Genomic DNA, 21,378 nt, shown 5'->3' with positions numbered 1-21,378 from the left:
CATATCAAGTGTGAACTTCGTGTCAGTCATTGGGCCAGTGTAGCTCTTTGGTTCCATGTGGTCTGTGTGTGCATGTGTGTGTGTACCCATGTGCATGCATGTACAACCCTGTATGTCTAGGACCCTCTGGTCACGCTTTAGTTGTTACCTCTGGGTGAGGGCACTCCTCCTACCATAGTTAGCAAACTGTGGGCCATGGGCCAAATTGGGCCTTCCACCTGTTTCAGTAAACTTTAAAAAATTTTTTTTGGCCAGTGCCCTGCAGCACGTGGGACCCTAGTTCCCTGACCAGGGATCAAACCCATATTCCTTGCTTTGAAAACATGGAGTCTTAACCACTGGAGCACTGGAGAAGTTCTTAAACAAACTTTTATTAGCAAGCAATGCAGCCATTCATTTATATACCATCTCTGGCCATTGTGCCAACATGCAGAGCTGAGCGGTTGCAAGAGACTGAATAGCCTGAAAATAGCTGCAAAGCTGGGCCTTTCTGGAAAATTTTGAGGACCTTTGTATTATGGACTAGAACTTAAGAAGGAATGATCTAGAAAAGCACTCTTGTCCCAGACACCAATGGGTTCTGTTATGTCTGTGGAGTGTGGAATGAGCTGCCCAGTCATGAACTTGTTGCGTGTTGGTCCACAAGATGAAGGATGACATTAGCTGAGCCCAGGCTTCGGTCCTTTTGTGAGAGGTCTACCCAGAGGGAACACTGGGTCACCCTCCTCCAAATTCTGCAGCAGCACGTGCACCTCCACACCCAAGCCCAGTAGAGGAGCCTGGATCTGGTTGATGAAGGGGCTGGGCGTGAAGGGAGCCTTGGCCAGACCACGGCAAATGAGCTCAGTGGAGGAATACTGCTGACTAGAACTTGTGGAGTATTTATAGAAAGTGCTGCATGTTCATTATCCTTTAAGCCTCCTAACAGCCCATGAAGATTTATTATTACCTCCATTTTATAGATGAGAAAACTGAGGCTGGGACTGTTAGTAAGATTACATAGCCAGTAAACAGCAATGCCTGGGTCTGACCCCAGGCAAATCAGATTCCAAAGCTCAAACTTGACTGTGATGCTAGGCTGAGTGGCAGAGAACCAGCTGGGGCATGCCAGCCTATCCCTGGGTAGGAAGGGAGATGTGCGGGCTTCTGCTTTCTGGTTCAGTTTGGGAATCCTTGCTTTACTTGTAGGCCTTCCTCAGAAAACATGTAGATGTCAGATGTTTTTAAATTTCTGCAAACTGGATCAACTTTCAAACTTACTTCTAGAGGGATCTTGTGCGTGCTCTTTTGTAAAAATGAATGATTACAACCTTTTGTGTGAACCTGCATTGTTTAAAGGAGGACACACCTGCAACCAGACTGATCTTTTTGCATCTGTTGCTGTCTCTTGATCTCTCTCTCTATTCCCATGTCCCCTGCTCTCCATCACTCGGAGATAGCATGAGTCACCACTGAGAATCCCCCACGGGCAGGCTGCTCAGCTCTGCTAGCCCAGGGACAGTTGTGGCTGCGAGGACACAGACAGACCCTCTACTGACCTTCAGGTGGGTCCGCTCAGGCCTGAGGCTGCTGATGGAGGTCTCCTTGGCTCCTGATCCCCCTCTCCCTCCTCACTGCACCAAGTGGGGCATTTCCCAGAACAGGCCAAGAGGTCTGTCTCTCCCTGGCTGCACCTACCCCCACAGAGATCCCCTTCTCCCTTCTCCTTCCTGGAGAAGGGGATACTTGCAAGCCCACAGCCTGGGCCTGATGTCTGCAGGGCTTGGAAGATGTGGGGAGGAGAGGAGTCTGCTCAACACCCACCTGGTGTGTCCCCCTTAGGGGTCAGGGCTGACTCAGTGCCCTGGGGCCACTCAGTGGCTGAAGCCAGACTTGGCAGAGCATTTCTGATACCTCCCTGAGTTTAGACGTTCCCCAAGGTTGTCACCACTCCTTGAATGTGCCCAAGTCCCTTGCCTCCAAGTCTCTGCTCCATGATTCTTCCCGTTTAGACTGTCCTGACACCATTAGGTGTCTTTTCAGTACCATGGTCCTTTATGTCTCAGCACAGAAAAAAATTCAGCTAGAGGCAAAGTGATAGATAAGAAGTGATTTATTAGAATAGGAGGCTTCTGAGGTTTACAAACTGGTAGGCGAGAGATGCCATGCCCCGAGAACTTAGTGGGCTACAGTTTTATAATCAAAGGAAAAGTAGGGAGGAGGAGAAGAACTTCTTTGTCTTTCTTGAGTAGACATCCTGCTTCCATCATCAGCTCCTCTTCCAGGTTGAGCAGGGGAATTTTCTTGTTCCTACATGGTCAAGCTAGGCCCACAAATTATTGTTTTCTATGTGTACAGAGAGCATGTCCTAGAAATCACGAACTTGCTGAGCTCACTGGGCAGGACGTGGGGCTCATGCCACCATTATTTTATTGTTTGGGGGCATGTCTCATGCTTCTGTTGCATGGTTTTGTTGCTAAGCAAGCCTTCTCGGTTTTGTGGTTAAGCAAACCTTTCTTGAGTAATCACTGACTTACAGGGGTCTCCCATATTTTTTCTACCTACAGTCCCCTAGTGGGATTAACTATTTAATCACAAGTGTGTGCTCAGTTGCGGTCGTGTCCAACTCTTGGCAAACCCATGGACTGTAGCCCACCAGGCTCCTTTGTCCACGGAATTTTCCAGGCAAGAGTACTGGAGGGGATTGCCATGTCCTCCTCCAGGGTATCTTCCCAACCCAGGGATCAAACCCACGTCTCTCGAGTCTCCTGCATTGGCAGGCAGATCCTTTACCACTGTGCCACCAGGGAAGTGATTTAATCACCTACTTTGTCCTTTTACTCTGTCCCTATCACTCCCTCCTTCCACGTCCAACCCAAAAATTCTTCACTGAATCCCTCCCCCAGCCCCCATTAGAGGCACTTACTCCTCCTGGGTAGCCTGAGTCCTCTTTGTCCTCTAACCTGTTTGGTGGGGTTAGGTTTCCTACCCGAGCCTGGCTGCCTTGTGGCTCACAGGTCCTTGAGTGTGGAGACCACTTTCCCCAGTTCTGAACCCTTCACTGGGCCCTGGCTTCCTGCCTCGCCTCCCACTGTGGGCTCCCATGATGTGTTGGATTAAATGGGATTGAATGCAGACCAGCCCCTGCTCCACAGACAGCAGAGGGGGCTCCCCTTTCTCCAGGCCGGGCATACTGCTTGCCTTTGGGAGGGAGGTAGGGGCCATTTTAGAAAGGCTGGTCTTTGAGAAAATGTGCTAACACACACGGCAAAATGCAAATACTGCAGTTGGGCAACAGCTTCACCCTTAGGGCTTGGAAGCAGTCAGGGAGGAACAGGCTGGGAGGGGTGGGGGCTGAGTCAGGAGGGGCAATTACTGGAGTAATAGAGAACAGACTGTGTTTGATCTAAGATGGGGCTTTAATGGAGTTTCAGGGAGTGATGAAGTTAGGATGTGTGCCTGGGCTGTGTGCTCACGTGTGTGTACGCACGTGTGTGTGCATTTGCTCAGTTTTGTCTGACTCCTTGTAACCCCTTAGACTGTAGCACGCCATGTCCTCTGTCCTTGGAATTTTCCAGGCAAGAATACTGGAGTTAGTTGCCATTTCCTACTCCAGGGGATTTTCCTGACCCAGGAATCAAACCCATGTCTCTTGTGTCTCCTGCATTAGGAGGCAGATTCTTTACCACTGGGTCACCTGGGAAGCTTTGGGGCCCCCTTGACTTAAACTGTAGAAGCGGCCCCCTCTTCACTCACACCTGAAGCTTGTCAGCCACGGATCCAGGTTTTCTGCGTCTTACTGGCCACAGGTCCTGCTGTCCCATGGTCAGAATCTTGACCTGCCTCCTGCCTCTGCCCAGGCCTGGCAGGCTGTGTTGATGAAAGATGGAGGGCCTTGTTCCCATGGCACCCAAGGAAGTCTCTGCCACATGGGTCACTGGCGCCGTCCCTGTCAGTAGAGACTTCCTGCTCCATCCCAGTCCTGACTCGCCTGTGGGAACAGGTGTGTAATTCCTGAGTGATGCAGAGACCATCAGGGCTGTCCCAGCCCTGCTCCACCCTCTTCACAGCTGTGGCCTGGGCGAGGAGGGAGGGTTCAGAGTCTACTCTGATGCTCTGGCCTTGGAAACAGGTCGCCTGGCAGTTGAATGCAGGATAAAATAGTAACAGTTCATAGCTGTCATTGTTTATAGAGTTCTTTCTGTGCTCTGGTCCTTGTTCTAGCCCTTTCTATGTGCTGTTGCATGTAAGTCCTGTGGTACCTCTGCAAGGTAGGTTTATTATGCACATTTCACAATGGAGAAATGGAGTCTCATGAGAAATGACTTGCCCAAGGTCATACAGTCTAGGGGTGAAGCTGTCTGACACCCAGGTCTGTGGTGCATAATTTCCGCTGGGAAGCATTGAATGGAGACTTCTTCTGTCTCCAAGGGGACTTGATCCCAGGTTTTGAAGGACGGAAACCAAGCCTTGGAGGTGGCCACTGTGGGGTCAATGGGCCAGCCCTTGGTGGTGGCCTTGCCTCCCAGGTTGGCCCTGAGCACTCAGTTCATTTGGCCTTCCTACCAGCAGCATCTCTGACTTCTCACAGCATCCTTGGGAAGTAAATGTGATGAGGGTCGTGATGTGAGGCATCAAATACCAGAGAAGAGTTGGACCAGACCCTTAGTCTTGGTACCTGGCATCTCCCTGTCTTCTCCTGGGTTGGGGTGAGGCTGCCCTGTGGGCGTGGGGGTGACTCAGGCCGTGCACGTGGGTGGTGGGCTGGCGCTGTAGCTGTGGCTGGTGGGCGTGGCCTGCCTGGCACCAAGGGCAGGTGACCCAGCCAGTTCTACCTCTGACACCTCATTCCAGCCATCCCTCTGACGACGATGAGAGCCTCTCGCCACCTCGGCTGTAGTCCCGCCGACGGGCCCGGGGCCCCAGACATGCGGTGATCTGAGAACAAGGCAGCCACTGCCACACCTGGACTTCACCAGATGAGTCTTTGCCGCACAGGTATCGAGTGCTCCCCAGGTCCCGGGGGCCCAGAGCGAGGACATCAGGGGTCCCTCGGGGCCATGCCTGCCCTTTGCTGATTGGTCTCAGCTGGAACTGGGAGAAAGCTTGGGCCTCTAGCAGGGGAGGCAAAGTTGGACGTGAGCTCTTGGCCCCCTTGGAGTGTGTCAGAGAACAGGCTCTGATGGAACTGGGCACCTCTCACCGAGGTTTTGAGGTCTCAGGGAGGGAGGAAACTCATAGCTGCCCAGAGCAGAAGTGAGGCTCCTGATACCTCTAGCAGGCCCTGGGGATGTGAACTCCAGGGCAGCAGTGTGAGGGGATCTCAGGATGGGATGAGAAGGCCCAGAGCCTGAGAGGGATGGGGCCCAGGTGTCTCATAAGGGCTGAGCCAGCAAGCCCTGGATGGAGGTGGGCCCTGTGGCCTTGGGCCTGCACCATCTCCCAGGAAAGGCCATTCCAGCCTGTGCCGGGGCTTGGGAGGCACTTCCCAGGTGAGGAAGCCCAATCCCTGAGACAGGGAGGGCCAGGCCCGTGAGAGAGTCCAGCAGGTGAGAACACAGGTTTACGAGGTGACTCAGACAGCTAATTATAGCTGCTGCAGTCTCCCCAGCCTCAGTTCTCCTGACCCTCTCCTGCTCGGGTAGGGACGGCCCTACACTCACTGGCCAGGGCAGAGAAGACGGAGCAGCCAGAGGTCATAGGTGAGAGACATAGGAGACCCTTTAGCCCATTTCTCAGAAGGGAAAACAGTCTCAGGGAGGGATAAGGGACTTGCCCTCCATTCCTCTCTTCCAGGGTTGGCCCAGCCCAGCCTTTAGCCCCATCTGTCCACAGGTCGCCTTGGGCTGATGGAGGTGGTATGACTGTGGATATGGCCGGGGACCTGGTGCTGACGGGTCTTTCTGAATGGAATGCCTGAGGCCCCCCCTTGGAGCTCCCCGCCTCGAGGTGCCTGCACTCCAGAGCTGATGCCCCCTGCCCCCGCCGCCCCCCATGCCTCTCCTCTCCCAGGGCTGCTCATGTGTGGTTGGGGGGTGGGGCAGTAATGAGGCTCTCTCATTTCTAAACCTCACTACAGTCTGAACCAGGTTACTGGGGCGATGCACAGCACTTTCAGATAATAACTAGAATTATGACTGAACACTTTACCAGGACACATCAGAATTCCATATAATCTCTAGAATATCTGCATCAGCAGTAACCTGGTTGCTTTAAGCTTGCCTTCTTAAGTCTTTCTGCCATTTTAGATAGCTATGGTTTCACTCTGATGCCTCTGCAAAAATGCCTCCCCTTCAAGAAGATTTATAAAAGGGACTTTTGGAGCAGTGCAAGTAATTCTAATGGGAAACCTGATGGCTTCATAAAGCTGTTAATGAAAAGGATGAATTACAGTGGATTGAGTGAACTGGTAGATGTGGTTATAATTTTATGGTTTCTATCTTAAAAAATACTGGTTTAAATCTGCTTTCCAGGGGTAAGGAAGATCTTCCCCTTAAACTGATTAATCGCTGTTTTAATTTGTTTTCAAATTTGTTTGCGCCTTGTGCCTCCCTGCTGTTCTATGTCTTTGTCAGTGTCACTAGATCCATTACTGATATCTTGTCTAATTTATAAGGTTGTGGTCTCTTACAATACCCAGTCTGTAACCAGGCCTCCAACGTATATGGCTAAAAATACAACATAAAATCATTGTAATAGTGTAATTCTATGTATCAGGTTTCCTTGGTGGCTCAGATGGTAAAGAATCTGCCTACAATGCCGGAAACCTGGGTTCCATCTATGGGCTGGGAAGATCCCCTGGAGAAGGGAATGGTAACCCACTGCAATATCCCTGCCTGGAGAATTCCATGGACAGAAGAGCCTGGTGGGCTACAGTTCATGGGGCTGCAAAGAGTTGGATGTGATTGAGTGACTAACACTAATACACACAGTCTGAACACAGCACAATCCAGACGCCTCCTCCAGAGAGCTCTCCTATGTGGGTCAGGATCACCAATGGCCCCCCTCCACCCAGATGGGCTCTTCTTAAAGAAATCACCCACTCTGGCCTCTCCATGTCTCTGAGGGTGGCTCAAGCTAACTGCAGAGTCACCTCCTGTCCTTTCCCCTGTCCGCCTCTTCCTCTATGGCCAAGCCACCATCCTCATCCAGCTGGCCCCTGTGGGAGCCTCCCCCTGGCCTCTGGTCTCCTCTATCTCCCTCTCGCTGTCTCCTATAGGACCCAGATCCCTCTCACGTCCCCCCCTGCCCTCAGGTTCAGCCACATTCCTGCTGCTGTTCCAGGCCCAACACGCTCTCGAGCCTCTTAACTGCCCACGGGTCCAGTCACACCAGCTCCTTGTCCCTTGCTGAACTTTCTTGACCCCTGGTCTTTGCTCAGGCTATCCCCTCTGCCTGGACAGTCCTCCCCCGCCACACAGAAACCTCTAAGTTCCTTTCAGTTTCCTTGGAAGACATATCAGTTCCTCTTTCTAGTACTCCCTCCACCCCAACATAGGGTCCAGCCCCTATGAGCATCAGTAAGACAGGTCTAGCTGAGCAGGGTGAGGCTCAGCTGCTCCCTCCAATGGACAGGTAGTCACGAGGCTGGTTACACTCAGCTTTGGGCAGGGGAGAAAGATGCTCTCCGTGTTAGCAGAAGAGAGCACCAGGTGTATGAGAAATTAAAAGACTAGAGAGATCTGGGCTGTGTTACTAGGAGCATCGTGTCTAGAATAAAGGAGGTAACAGTCCTGCTCTGTCAAGGAGCATTCTGAACACAGATCCTGAGACACTTAAAAAGCAGAGTTAATTCTCAGGAATCTACCTGGAGATGGGTGGGGGCTGGGGCAGATGACTGGAGAGAGGTCAAGGGCATGGTGGTCTCTACCTGGAAGCTCTGATGGGCGCTCCTAGGACCCTCAGGAGCAGGGGTGCTGAAGCAGCGAGCAAGAGAAACTGCAGGGACAGTCTATGCTCAGTTGTGTTAGTCACTCAGTCATGTCCGACTGTTTGTGACCCCATGGACTGTAGCCTGCCAGGCTTCTCCATCTATGGGATTTCCCAGGCAAGAATACTGAAGTGGGTTGCCATACCCTTCTCCAGGGCCTCTTCCTGATCCAGGGATCAAACCTGGGTCTCCTGCACTGCAGGCAGACTCTTTACCATCTGAGCCACCAGGGACATCAAACCTATGCAGGGTTGGCAGCCTGGAAAGATAGAACGAGGTCCCCATCCTAGCAGGTATGAACAGGGGCCACATGGTCTGAAAACCCCCCTGAAGCTCCTCCCTGTCCCCTCAGTCTGAGCATCTGCACTGCAATTGTGTTCCAGCCATGAACGCCCACCCCAAGGAGATGGTGCCCCTCACAGGCAGAAGAGCCACCATTCCCTTTGTGAACCCTGTCATCTTGCAGGAGAAGAGGCCGTCAGAGATCACCCCCACCAAGAAGAGGTAGGGCCAGGAGGTTCGGGCCTGGATGCTGCGGTGAGAGGCACGGGAGGGGCCTGGCACCCACTTCAGGGAGCCCTTGCTGGGGGTGGACCTGAGATTCCATTCTCGTCTCATCAGGGGTGCCCTGGTGCCCAGCCAGGTATAAGTGGGGGTGTATGTGTGTGTAGGGGGCAGCCCTGCACACTCTGGGGCTGAGCTGGAGAGGTCAGTACAACTGGAGGGACTGGGGCACTGAGGCAGAAACATTCAGAAAGGCTTCTGGGGAGGCAGGGAGTTGCTGGAAGTCATCTTGAGACAAGGAGCTGAAAAGTGCGTTGAAATTCCAGGTTATCAGGGGCTCCCTCCTGGGTACATTTTCCATGTCCACTGGGGAGCTTTCATAGCCACTGGGTGCCCAGTAAGGTAATTCAAGCTCTCCAACTCCACCTGTGTAAGGGGGACACCAGTCCATAGAGTGATGGTTAATTGCAATTGTGCTGACAAGGTGCTTGGCAGAGAACTTGTTGGCCCAATGGTGTTTTATTGCCTTGAACTTTGTCTTCATTGTCGTTATTGTCATTGTCACTCCCCAGGCCCCCTGGGAATGGGGCAGGGCTGGGACAGTTATGATCACTTCCCAGGTGAGAACATGGAAGAGGTGGGAGCAGACAAAGTACTTTTCTGGGGTCATAGCTGGCCTCTGAGCTGCCCCCATTGCAGTCCCCCACCCCCTCAGCTGACTCGGTGCCCTTCAGCCTGAGTAGTGGCTCAGACAGTAAAGAATCTGCTTGCAATGTGGGAGACCAGGATTCGATCCCTGAGTCAGGAAGATCCTGTGGAGAAGGGCATGGCAACCCACTCCAGTATTCTTGGGCTTCCCTGGTAGCTCAGCCGGTAAAGAATCCACCTGCAGTGCGGGAGACCTGGGTTTGATCCCTGGGTCAGGAAGATCCCCTGGAGGAGGGCATGGCGACCCACTCCAGCATTGCTGCCTGGAGAATCCCATGGGCAGAGGAGGCTGGCCGGCTACAGTCCATGGGGTTGCAGACTGAGCGACTGACACTCTCACTTTCAACCTGAGTGCCCTCCCTCACCCCAGCTCTGCTTCCCTTGGACCCGGGTGGGCCCTGGGTCTAGCATGGCCTATTTGCCCCACCTCCTTTACCCCGTCCCAGGCCTGTCTTTGGCCGAGGTGAGTTTGGTGCTTTCTCTTCTGTTGGTTTGAGTGATAATTGCTGAGACCCGCCTCTGCTCACAGTCTGGATGGTGAGGGGGCCCCAGCGAGAATGCGGGGAGTGGCCTGGAGAGAGGGTGGGCTGGGCCCGAGGAGGGGCGGGTTGTTCTGATTCTGTGGGTACTTTGTAGAAGAGCTGGTGTTACCGTGGATGATGGCAGGTGGATAGGAAGGGAAAGAACATCCCAGGCAGGGCTTGGGGCAGGAACCAGGGAGGAGTCCCATGTGGCTAAAGTGCTGGGTAGGCGGGGGGATGAGCCCCTCTGAGGCTGGGTCTTGGCTGTCTGTTGAGATTGGATATCTTGGGGCAGTGGGGAGCTATGGAGGGCTTTTGTGTGAGAGGGAGGGCATGGCAAGATTTGCATTGTGGAAATGATACTCTTGGAGAAGGAAATGGCAACCCACTCCAGTATTCTTGCCTGGAGAATCCCTGGGACAGAGGAGCCTGGTGGGCTGCTGTCTATGGGGTTGCACCAAGTCGGACATGACTGAAGCGACTTACAGCAGCAGCAATGATACTCTGGGTGATCTGTGGGGATGATGGATCAGAGGGGAGTCTGTTGTGATTGTTGCCCAGGTGATAGGTGGTGAGTCTGGTGGTGAGAAATGGTGAAGCAGGCAGGGATCAAAGAGGTATTAGCACCATGGAGTATCAGCTATGGGAGTGGAGGGAGAAGGAGGACTGAGAGACATTACCAATCCTGATGGGGGGGACCCAGATGGATGACAGGGCTGTCTCTGACATCAATACTTCAAGGAGCAGGAGCAAGGTCAGGAGGAAAGAGCCAAGTTCAGGTGTGAAATGTTGGCTGAGAGGTACTAGAGGCACATTCAGGTAGAAACTCCAATCTGGAGCATAAGAGAGAAGACTGGGTGGACATGGAGATCAGACAGGTGTCAGAGGCCTGTGGGGGAAGCCTGTTTCTGGAGAGGCTTGCTTGAGTAGAAGCAGAGATATCTGGGTTTTGGGTTTTTTTTTCCTCATGGCAAATGGGATCTCGGTTCCCCAATCAGGGATCGAACACCCATCCCCTGCATTAAGCACAGAGTCTTAACCCCTGGACTGCCAGGGAAGTCCTAGAGCAGAGATATCTTTGAACTAAGCTTCCTGCCTCCCTTCCCTCTTCCCTCCCCTCTCACTTTCCCAGGGGAGGTTTGGACCTCAGGGAAGGACTGAGGACAGCGTTCTAGGAAAATCCCAGATTCTTCATGCAGTCAGACTGCCCTTCTGGGCCCAGCCTGGTTCATGAACTTAGTTCCAGGGTTAGCTCTGCCCGTGACCCCTGCCCAGCCAAGGACCTGGTGTGAGGTGTGACCTTGGTCTTCTGAATAGGTGATCCCTTCTCCTTCCCAAGGCTTTTTGAGGGCCCTCACGTGCCTACTTCTCCCCAGACCCCATAGATTTAGGCATCTCCCTCAGAACTGAGTATAGGACTCAGGTTTACAAAGAAAAAGAAAATTAAATATTATATATAAATAAAGACGGCAGTTCTGACTGCTAAGGAAATATGTACTAATGGTGAAATTGGAGGCACCAAAAACTCCAGATTTGAGGGAAATTTTTGGACCTGGAGTTTTTCCTGAAGCATCATGCGCCTCTCTGTGAGAGGCTGCTGAGGCTCCTGTCCCCTGGGATACAGGATACAGGCCTTGCCCAGGGATACAGGCACAGGCCAAAGGCTGTAGATGCTCTGGCCCTGAAGCTCAGAGCCCTTGGGCTCTCCATGGGACAAAGTAGGAGAGATAAGTTCCTCCCCAGCCCAGGGGTTGCCTAGGGATCGTTCTCTGCCTTCAAAGGAACAGAAATGCAGGAGAAAGGATGCAGGGCTGTCTGCCTACCTGTGTTAACGACACACGGGCGGTGGTTCCTTTTGGGCTGGGTCAAAGATAGGAGTAAACAAAGAGCACCTGCTACAGGTCAGGAGCCAGGATGTCACTTGGCCAAGACCTTGACATCTGCTCACGCTAGTGGATGAGATACAGCACGTGCAGGGGCAGGCAGGGCAGATGTGGGACAGGCCGTCCCAGGAGTTAGCTCCTGACCCACAGCTGGGTACTTTCCAGCTCAACTCTCATTATCCTCCTTCCCAGACACTGAAGACCTCCTTTCTCAGTCACAGCCTTCATCTTCCTGTTGAGGGAAGCAACCTCCCACAGTTTACAGTTTAAGGTTGTGTTGGTCTGTTTCCTTATTGGTCTCTCCATCTGTCCACCTGTTTATCCAGCCAAGTATTCATTCCTCATCCATCCATCCATCTATTCATCCTTCCCACTATCTGTCATCTACCTACCTATTTAACCATCCACTCATCTGTCCAACCAGTCATTCTTTTTTCTATGCATTTATCTTTTACCTATTCATCCTTACACTCATCCATTGTTAGGTCTTCTGAGTGTCACGATCAGGGCTGGGTTCTAGAGACTTAGGATGCTGCAACTGTAGTTCCCGCCACTGAAGAGCTTAACAGCCGAAAGACAGTGTGTCATTGTCTAGAGCAAGGAAAGCAATGGCTTCACTGTGCTATAACCTGGTCTCTTCTTACCAACCCACTGGAACAGGAGCTTTGCAAGGGGAGGCATTTTTGTCTACTTGTTCATCACAGTGTTCCCCAGCTCCTAAAATAGTGCTTGGCACATTGTATGTGTAAATGTTTGTTAGTAAATGCACTACTGAGCCCAGAGAGGTAAGGTGGGATGGAGGATAGGGCAGGGGCTGGATCAATTGGGGAAAGAGCTGCTGGTGTGAGGGTCATCAGGCTAACGGAGACAGTTAGCACATCTCAGCCAGGATGTTTTGGGACTGAGTTGCTAGCGGATGTGTCTGTAGTGGCTGGGTCAAAGCTACCATAGTGGTGTGGGGAAAACTTTGGGGTGACAGTTCTGGGGGACTGCAGGGGTGCAGAGGAAGGTGATCGATTGCACAGGATGGTCTCTGATGCCCATTTCAGTTGGACGGTCCATAAGGAGACAGTTCTGGAGCAGCGCTGCTCCTGAGTTCAGGCCTTAGGGAGCATCTAGCCCAGTCTCTGTAGGTGAAGACACTTGACCCAGAGAAAATGAGTGACTACCTGGGGTCACACAACTGGAGTGGCAGAGGCAGCCTAGAACCCTGGCCTTAGGCCCTCAACTAGGGGTTTGCTCCTCTCTTTTGGAAGAATGATTTGATTTTAGGTCAAGTCAGAAGGTTCCTTTTGATGGGCAGGAGACAGGAAGGTGGGGGCCAATGTATCAGTGAGCCCTGCCCTCACGTCATTTATGCCCCATTTCTGGACTAGCTCTGAGCCTTCCAGGCTTGTCTGGGCCTAACTGGGAGCGAGCACTCAGCGAGGTGGGCACCCTTGGCAGCGGGGCTGCAGGACACACAGGTGAACAAGCCCTGCCCTAGCTCTAATGGGCTTGTTTGGGTGTCCCCCCGCTCCTCCAGTGCACACTTCTTCCTGGAGATAGAAGGGTTCGAGCCCAACCCCACGGTGGCCAAGACCTCTCCCCCCATCTTCTCCAAGCCCATGGACTCCAACATCCGGCAATGGTGAGTGCTCCAGCCCTGGGCTCCAGCGGGCAGGCAGGGACTCGCCCTGGGCCACACAGTCAGGCCTGGCTGTGGCATGCTACCACTGCCCATTTAAAAACTGGTCCCTCCCCACTCCCTTCCAGTGTCTCCGGCAACTGTGATGACATGGATTCCCCACAATCTCCTCAGGATGACGTGACAGAGACCCCGTCCAATCCCAACAGTCCCAGGTGAGCCGGGCTCTCCCCCTCCTCCCACTGTGCCCCCAGCAGTGCTAGGAGGGCAGGCACCAGGACTCTGCAGAAGAAAGAGGCCGCCACTGCTGGGCACTGCGACGAATGTCTGGGCCAATGGCAGTGGCATGTAGGTCATTTTTTTGGGGGAGGGAAGGAGTATTATATTTTATAAAAGTAATATCCATTCATCATAAAACACCAGAATAACAGCATGCAACAGAATGAGAACTTAATGCAATGCCATATACTTAAACTAAAAATACATGCATGCAACCATCAAACATCAATGTGCGTTTTGCAAGAACACACACACACACACACACACACACACACAGAAGGATTACGCAGCAATGTGTTTCTACAGCTGTTTCTACAAAATAGTGTTTCCATTTTGAGTGTGGGGGTAGGGAGAGAGATATTTGAATATATTAAAAATATTCAAACAACACAAAATATGGAAGTGCAGTTTCTCTTTCTGTGATCTCGTGCTTTCGAGGTCAGCACAATGAATGGTTAGGTGCTATCTTTCCAGATCATTTCTATGTGGAACCAGAGATACAGTTTGCTAAAACGTGATTGCCTTTAGATTAGAAGGGGAGCAGCACACAAATCCCCCTCCTCCTTCCCCCAGCACTAAGGGAGGGGATGTCAGGTATTGTGATGGGCATGTGCAGATGTAAAGGCTGGGGCAACGCCCTTTGGGCACAGCCTGTGAGCACAGTGGCTCTATTGGAGGAAGGTGAGATCCTGCAGAGGGGCGGTGCATGTGTGGTGAGCTGGAAACATTTTCTGGCCTCAGCGCAAACCTGGCCAAGGAAGAGCAAAGGCGCAAAAAGAAGCGGCTGAAGAAACGCATCTTCACGGCGGTGTCGGAGGGCTGCGTGGAGGAGCTGCTGGAGCTGCTGGGGGAGCTGCAGGAGCTTTGCAAGCGGCGCCGCAGCGTGGACGTGCCTGGTCAGTGCCCGCCCCTGGCCCAGGGCTCAGGGCTGGGGATCCTTCTCGGCCCCTGCCGTCCACCTCCCTCCATCCCTCCACCCCTCACCCTGCCCTCCAGCCTCAAAAGCTGGGCTGGCGACTTTGAACCTGATTCCGAGGGCAATGGGGAGCCATGGAAGGGCTTAGACAGGTGGTGGTCATGGTCTGGCTACTCAGCAGAGGATGGGGGTAAATCCGGAGATGGCCGCTGTTCAGGCAGAGCTGGGACCCCAGCAGCAGGCCTGGGAGACGGAGAACAGCTCTTCGTGGACTCAAAGACATGAGGACTGAATCCAGGGCGGTGCCACTTGGACTTGGGAGACTTGGTGGCTGGTGGGGCCTGAGCCGTCTTGGGGACCAGGGAAGCAGTGAGTTAAAGGAAGGCAGATAGCTCTCTGTGTAAGCAGCCAGGGTTAGGGGTGGTGGGCTTGAGATTTCTGAGGTGGGCAATGGGAAGTCAGGCAGTGGGACTGCCCCCTACCAGGGAGATGGTGCAGAAGGCCGAGAGCAAAAGGTCTTGGAGGAGGAAGAACTGGACAGGAAAGAGGGAGGGGAGGAGCTTGGGGCAGGGAGCTCAGCGGAGGGCCTGGGCAGGGTCTTGCGGTCTGGGGCTGCAGCCCCCACAATCCAGTCTCCCCTCCTCCGGGCTGGGAGGGCCAAGGGCAGCTGGGGCCCCACTGTACTGCGGCTCCATCCTGCCCTCCTGCCTGCAGACTTCCTCATGCACAAGCTGACGGCCTTGGACACGGGGAAGACCTGCCTGATGAAGGCCTTGTTAAACATCAACCCCAACACCAAGGAGATGGTGCGGATCCTTCTTGCCTTTGCTGAGGAAAATGACATCCTAGACAGGTTCATCAACGCTGAGTACACGGAGGAGGCCTATGAAGGTACTTGCCTATGGGGGTGCGGATCATGCCACACACAAGCACTGCTGTTTCTGAAGCCCAAAGCACTTAACATGGTGCCCAGTACCTTCCTTCATTCTACAAACAATCTTGAGCACTGACCATGTGCCGGGCCGTGCTTTTGGCCCTGGAGCACAGGATTGAACAAGACAGATGCAGCTTGTTGGCTCTAAATAAGGTATTTTCAAAACTGATGGAAAATGTATGAAAAGGAAAATTAAAAAAAAAAAAGAAAAGATAATGTCATCAAAAGTGATTGGGGATGGGCAACTTTAGTGTGGGCAGTCAGAGAGCACCCGAAGCCAGCATGATAAGGATCCAGGACAAAGCAAGGGCGAAAGCCCAAGATAGGACTGAATTTGACACAGCTGAGTGATGGCAAGAAGGCTGGAGATGAGGCTAGAGAGCTGGGCAGGGCTAACACATGGCAACTAGTAGTATTGTCATCATCATCAACATTTTTTTCAAAAAAATATGTCATAGGCACCATGTCTAAAATATAAGACACTCCATTTAAAAAAACATTTATTTTTATTGCTCCTGGTCTTAGTTGCATCACATGGGAAATTTAGTTGTGGTATGTGAGGTCTTTAGTTGTGGTCTAAGTGGGATCTAGTTCCCCCACCAAGGATTGAACCCAGGCCCCCTGAACTGGGAGCATAAAATCTTAGCCACTGGACTACTAGGGAAGTCAAATCATCGTTATCACTATTACAACCCCATGTGGGTCTCGATTTTATGGCTTCTCTCTGAGGTGGGCTGGAGAGGGGTCAGTGAGACCAAACTTGGGATGTTTCCTGCTCAGGAAATCCATTGTGAATTATCAGTAAGGTGTGTCTTTGATTTTTTGGAGTCAATAGACATCCTGTTAGGATCTTATGATATACTTGTGACAAAAATGACTGGCCCAAGAATAACTGGATGTCATTTTGCTGATATGTCATGGGTGCTAAACATGTCAGTTTTTGCAGGTGGGAATCTGGCTTGGGAACTTAACTTTTCTCATGGGAAAGAGTAATTTTATTTATATTTATCTATTTATGTGTGTGTGTGTGTGTGTGTGTGTGTGTGTGTGTGTGTGTTATAATTACTATTATTGGTTTTTGCCAGTCTGGTGGGTGAAAAGTGTTAAATCATTAAGTTCAAAATTTCATCTTCCTGATTACCACGATTCCAAATATCTTTCATTTTCTGTATTGGCTGTGTGTGTTTTCTTCTCTGTGAGGTACTTGTTGATAATCTTTTCTCAGTTTTCTTTTAGGCTGCTTGTCTTTTTATTGATTTCTAGCAGCTCTTAATTCATTATGGACTCTTAAAAACACATTGACACTTTTATACATCTTAAATATTTCCCCCAGTCTATCACTTGTTTCACTTTCTTTAAGATGTCTTTTGAAACACAGAAATGTGTTTAATTTTTATACAAACAAATTGTTTAATTTTTATGTAAGCAAATATGTCAGTTTTTTCCTTTATGGTTTCTGCATTTTGGATTTTGCTTAAGAAGGTTTTCCCTGCAAAAAGTCACAATATTGTAAAGTAATTATCCTCCAATTAAAATAAATAAAGTTTAGTTTACAAACAATTTGCCAGTTTTTAAAAACGCTTAGTTTTTTAATCCACCAGGCTTTATTTTTATGTATGGCATGATGGCAGCTCTTTGGAAAATGCTATTTCTGGTAGAAAGCTCTGAGACCTCCCCACCCCCCAGGCTTCTGGTCCCCTCTGTCTGGAGGTTCTCTAGGCTCCACAAGCAGGGTCAATGTCCCCCTGCCCTCCCCTGCTTCTTCTCCCCTGTTCTCTTTCTTAATCATCAGGGCACTGTGCACCCAGCACCCAGGCTAGATGCCTGGATCTTGCCTGAGGCACGCCTCCTCCAAACCCCACAGACCATCCTGAGGACTCTCCTTCCTAAGGATCTTTGGGTGCACCGGATGGACAGCTCTTCACATGTCTGGGCTCCTTTTAACACATCTTCCAATTTTGCAGCCAGAGTGATCTGAAACACATATGAACAAACCCCAAACTTCGGTCATGTCACGTCCCTGCTTCGGTGCCTCCTATGCCTTCCTGTAGTCTTTAAGATCAAGTTCTAACCTCTTTTTTAAAAAATATGTAATATTTATTTATTTGACTGCCTGAGGTCTTAGTTGCAGCATTTGGGATCTAGTCCCCTGACCAGGGGTTAAGCCCCGGTCCCATGCACTGGTAGCATGGAGTCAGTCACCAGACCACTGGTGAAGTCCCTGAAGTTCTAACCTCTTATCCTGAGTTAGGAGGCTTTGAGTCGGCCCCATTCAGCCTGGCTACAGGCTGATCCTGATCCCAGCTGAGAGGCCACTTCTGGGAAGCATCCCAGTCCTCCAGGTTGTGTTAAGAGCACCTCTGGGTACCACAGCCCCTGTACTGCCCCAATCATAGGACTTAATTCTCAGGGAGACTGTGAGCTTCCAGAGGACAAGAATTAAAACTATAGTCCTGTCCCGTCGTGTCCCCATTGGAGCACAAAACAGATGTTCCAAGGATAATCCTTGCTTCCAGGCAAGAGTGAATGAAGCAAAGAAGGAAGTTAGGACTCTTGTAGCTGGGCGCCGCAGACCAGACAGGCAGCTAGTATTTCTCCATGGTTACATGGAGGGTACAGAGGCTAGGGAAGGGAACGGCCAGAGAGGGTGTGGTACCCCGGGTCCCAGCCGCTGAGCGCCCCTCACCCACCCCGTCCGGTCCACAGGGCAGACGGCGCTGAACATCGCCATCGAGCGGCGACAAGGAGATATCACCGCGGTGCTCATCGCGGCCGGGGCCGATGTCAACGCCCACGCCAAGGGGGTCTTCTTCAACCCCAAGTACCAGCACGAAGGCTTCTACTTTGGTGGGTGCGCCCCTGCCCGGGCTGGGGTCCAGGGTCTGGGGTCCGGGGTCCGGGGTTCGGGAGGGGGCGGAGGGCGGGGTGGGGCTCCTTCCCTAAGAAGGGTGCTAGCAGACTGAGGGCTGGAGACCCCACTGCCAGCCTCTGCCTGCTGGGTTGTGTGGGAGGACCCTGGAGGACAGAGCTGTAACCAGGGAGGCGGCAGGGGCTGATGTATCCGAATGGGACCACCAGGCTGGACCAGAGAGGAAGCCGAGGCGTCCTGGGGAAGATGGGGAGCCTGCATTCCAGAAGTGTCCCCTGGGGGTCTTAGAGGGGACAAAGCCATTCACCTGAGCAGCCCTCTGCAGGGAGCCAGGACCAGGAGGGAGGGCAAGGAGAGAACCTCAGTTTAAACCCTATTTGATGGGAGAGGAGACAGGTTCTGAGAAGGGAAATGGCTTGTCCCAGTGTAGCAAGGAGCCGATGTAGGCATTCAGGCTATCAGCTCTGGCTTCTGTTCCCTGTGTCTAGTGCCTCTCAGGACTGCAACAGGGAGTAAAAAGCGAGAAGATGAAAATTCCCTGGCTAACACTGTAGGGAGTCCAAAAACAATTGGGGTTAGGCTGTGTTGTGTTAAGTCGTTCAGTTGTGTCCAACCCTCTGTGACCCATGGACTGTAGCCCGCCAGGCTCCTCTGTCCAAGGGATTCTCCAGGCAAGAATACTGGAGTGGGTTGCCATTCCCTTCTCCAAGGGATCTTCCCAACCTAAGGATGGAACCTGGGTCTCCTGCTTTGCAGGCAGATTCTCTACCATCTGAGCCACCAGGGAAGCCTTATCCCAGATGAAAAATAAAATTTTTAAAATATGTAATTTAGATACAATGAAGTTACTCATTTTAATGTAGAGTTCTGTTCATTTCCACAAATGCATACAGTTGTGTAACCACCACTGTGATCAGGACAGGGAACAAAGAGTTTCATCCCACCAAAAAATTTCCAAGTACAACTTTGTAGTTAACTCCTCTTCCTAGAAGGCCCTGATTGATGGCCATGGATCTGTTTTCTCTTCTGGGTGTTTTTTGTTTTTATTACTGATTTTAACCTGCAGGACTAGTTAGCCTACAGGACTAGATGGGTCTGGGCAGCCTCTGGTCAGACCTGGGTGGGAAACCTTCATCAGGTGAGATGAGGAGAGGGGACAGGATGGAGACTGGCAGGGAAACAGCATGAGACCCAATGTTCAGCCCTGATTCTGTTCCCCGCTTTGCTGTGTGACCATCTGTGAATCACTTGCCTTCTCTTTTCTCAATAAACATTTGTCATTTACTATATACACCAGGCATTGTTCTAGGTATTTGAAATATATCTGTAAACAGAACCAAGATGTCTACCCTCATGGAAATTCCATTCTAGATGGGAGAGAGACCATCAGTGATAAACGTGATGACTAAGAATGTTATGTAATAGGTTAGAAAACAGTAAGTGCTGTTGAAAAAAATAAACAGTAAGTCAAGGGGAGGGCTTCCCACGGGGCTCAGTGGTAAAGAATCCACCTGCCAATGCAGGAGATGCAGGTTCAGTCCCTGGAGAAGATCCCCTGGAGGAGGACATGGCAACCCACTCCAGTATTCCCACCTGGAGAATCCCATGGACAGGGGAGCCTGGTGGGCTCAGCCCATGCAGTCTAGAAGAGTCGGACATGACTGAGCACAGCATGGCAAAGCGAAGCAAGGGAAGGTGATCAGGGGTTCCGGGGCAGGAAGGCAGTGGGTTTCAATTTTAAACAGGGCAGTTAGGGTGATTCATTGAACAGGTGATGTTTGAGCAAAGACAGAGGTAGTGAGGGAGGAAGTGATGCAGCAGAAGGAACAGCACACCTGGCAGAGGGAACAGAATGTGCAAAGGCCCTGAAGTAGAAAAGCACCTGTGTGTGCTGGGGAGGGGGGCGGGGAAAGGAAAAAGGCCTCTGTGGCTGGAGGGGCGTGAGTAGGGAGGGAGTGGAGGGGATGATGTCAGAAGGTGTAGAGCCTTGTAAGCTGTTGTTGGAACCTGAGCTTTTGTTCTGGGTGAGACAAGCCTTTTGTGTTAACAAGATCAGTCCAGCTGCTGTGCTGAGGATAGGGTTAGAGGGCCAGGGTGGTAGCAGGGAGACTCATTAGGAGGTTGAAGCAATGATCCAACTTCAGTCTCCCACTCCCACTCCCACTGAGATGGTCAGGAGAAGCGCCAGTCCTAGACCTTGGCGATCACCGCGATCTAAGGTCTGGATCTTAGATCTTGACTAAGATCTAAGTCAAGATCTGGCCCAGGAGAGGACCGAGCCGCTGTGCCCCCCTCCCCCAGGCGAGACACCCCTGGCGCTGGCAGCCTGTACCAACCAGCCCGAGATTGTGCAGATGCTGATGGAGAACGAGCAGACGGACATCGCCTCGCAGGACTCACGGGGAAACAACATCCTCCATGCCCTGGTGACCGTGGCCGAGGACTTCAAGACGCAGAACGACTTTGTCAAGCGCATGTACGACATGATCCTGCTGAGGAGCGGCACGTGGGAGCTAGAGACCATGCGCAACAACGACGGGCTCACACCCCTGCAGCTGGCTGCCAAGATGGGCAAGGCCGAGGTGGGCGAGCTGGCAGCAGGCGGGAGGGCAGCAGGCACGCTCCCCCGGGGGCCCTTCTGAGTGGCCAAGCACACAGAGTCTTGGCCAGGCAGCTCGGGGGCCCACCCTCAGGACTTCAGGCCCTGACACTCTGGGTTTCTGTCTCCTGTCCTGGGACCCCATCATCTGGGCACAGTGGCAGAGCCTTAGGGCTGTGGCGATGCAAGCTCTGGCCAAGGATTCCTATGTGGCGAGGCAACCACGCGGAGGCTGAGTGTCTGACCCTCAGAGCCTTCAGCCTCTTGTGAGGACGGGAGGCACAGAATGTCTGCTCTGCATACAGAGCTAATGTGCTGCTGCTCCCCAACTCTGGGGACACCCAGCCTGTCTGTCCAGTTGAAACATGGAGCCAAGTCCCCAGTGGAGGACGCAGTGGCTGGTGGCCATTAGTGCCCTTGAGATGTGGGCCAAGGAACTCAGGTGAACTGGGAACCTTGGTGAAGACTCAGCTGGGGAGGGCTCTAGTTTCTCCAAGTGGCTGGAGCCGTGGCTTGGTCCGATTTCCAGGGCAGGACTCAGGTTGGGGCTGGGGTCATAGCAGAGCCTCTTCTGCCTTCATATCTTGAGCCCTGGGAGGGGACCAAGGCTTTGGGGAGGCTGCAAGGGG

General features: G+C 52.1%; 1 protein-coding gene across 3 annotated transcripts in view; it reads left to right on the top strand.

The window, feature by feature from the left end:
• Positions 1-4,845: 4,845 nt before the first annotated feature.
• TRPV3 (transient receptor potential cation channel subfamily V member 3) overlaps positions 4,846-21,378 on the top strand; it is a 33,561-nt gene continuing 17,028 nt past the window's right edge. For 2 of the 3 annotated variants that reach the window (XM_043903414.1, XM_043903413.1), the window contains exons 1-9: positions 4,886-4,977; positions 5,799-5,928; positions 8,293-8,413; positions 13,051-13,155; positions 13,281-13,367; positions 14,173-14,327; positions 15,062-15,238; positions 17,988-18,128; positions 20,452-20,732. In XM_043903414.1, coding sequence (XP_043759349.1) covers positions 5,892-5,928; positions 8,293-8,413; positions 13,051-13,155; positions 13,281-13,367; positions 14,173-14,327; positions 15,062-15,238; positions 17,988-18,128; positions 20,452-20,732 — 1,104 coding nt within the window. In that variant the 5' untranslated portion in view covers positions 4,886-4,977; positions 5,799-5,891. Of the gene's footprint in view, positions 4,978-5,798; positions 5,929-8,292; positions 8,414-13,050; positions 13,156-13,280; positions 13,368-14,172; positions 14,328-15,061; positions 15,239-17,987; positions 18,129-20,451; positions 20,733-21,378 lie in introns of all 3 variants that reach the window. The other variant, XM_043903415.1, reaches the window with a different exon arrangement.

The sequence above is a fragment of the Cervus elaphus genome, chromosome 5, assembly GCF_910594005.1.
Source record: "Cervus elaphus chromosome 5, mCerEla1.1, whole genome shotgun sequence".
Taxonomy (NCBI): Eukaryota; Metazoa; Chordata; class Mammalia; order Artiodactyla; family Cervidae; genus Cervus; species Cervus elaphus.
This window is presented reverse-complemented; position numbering and strand designations above follow the sequence as displayed.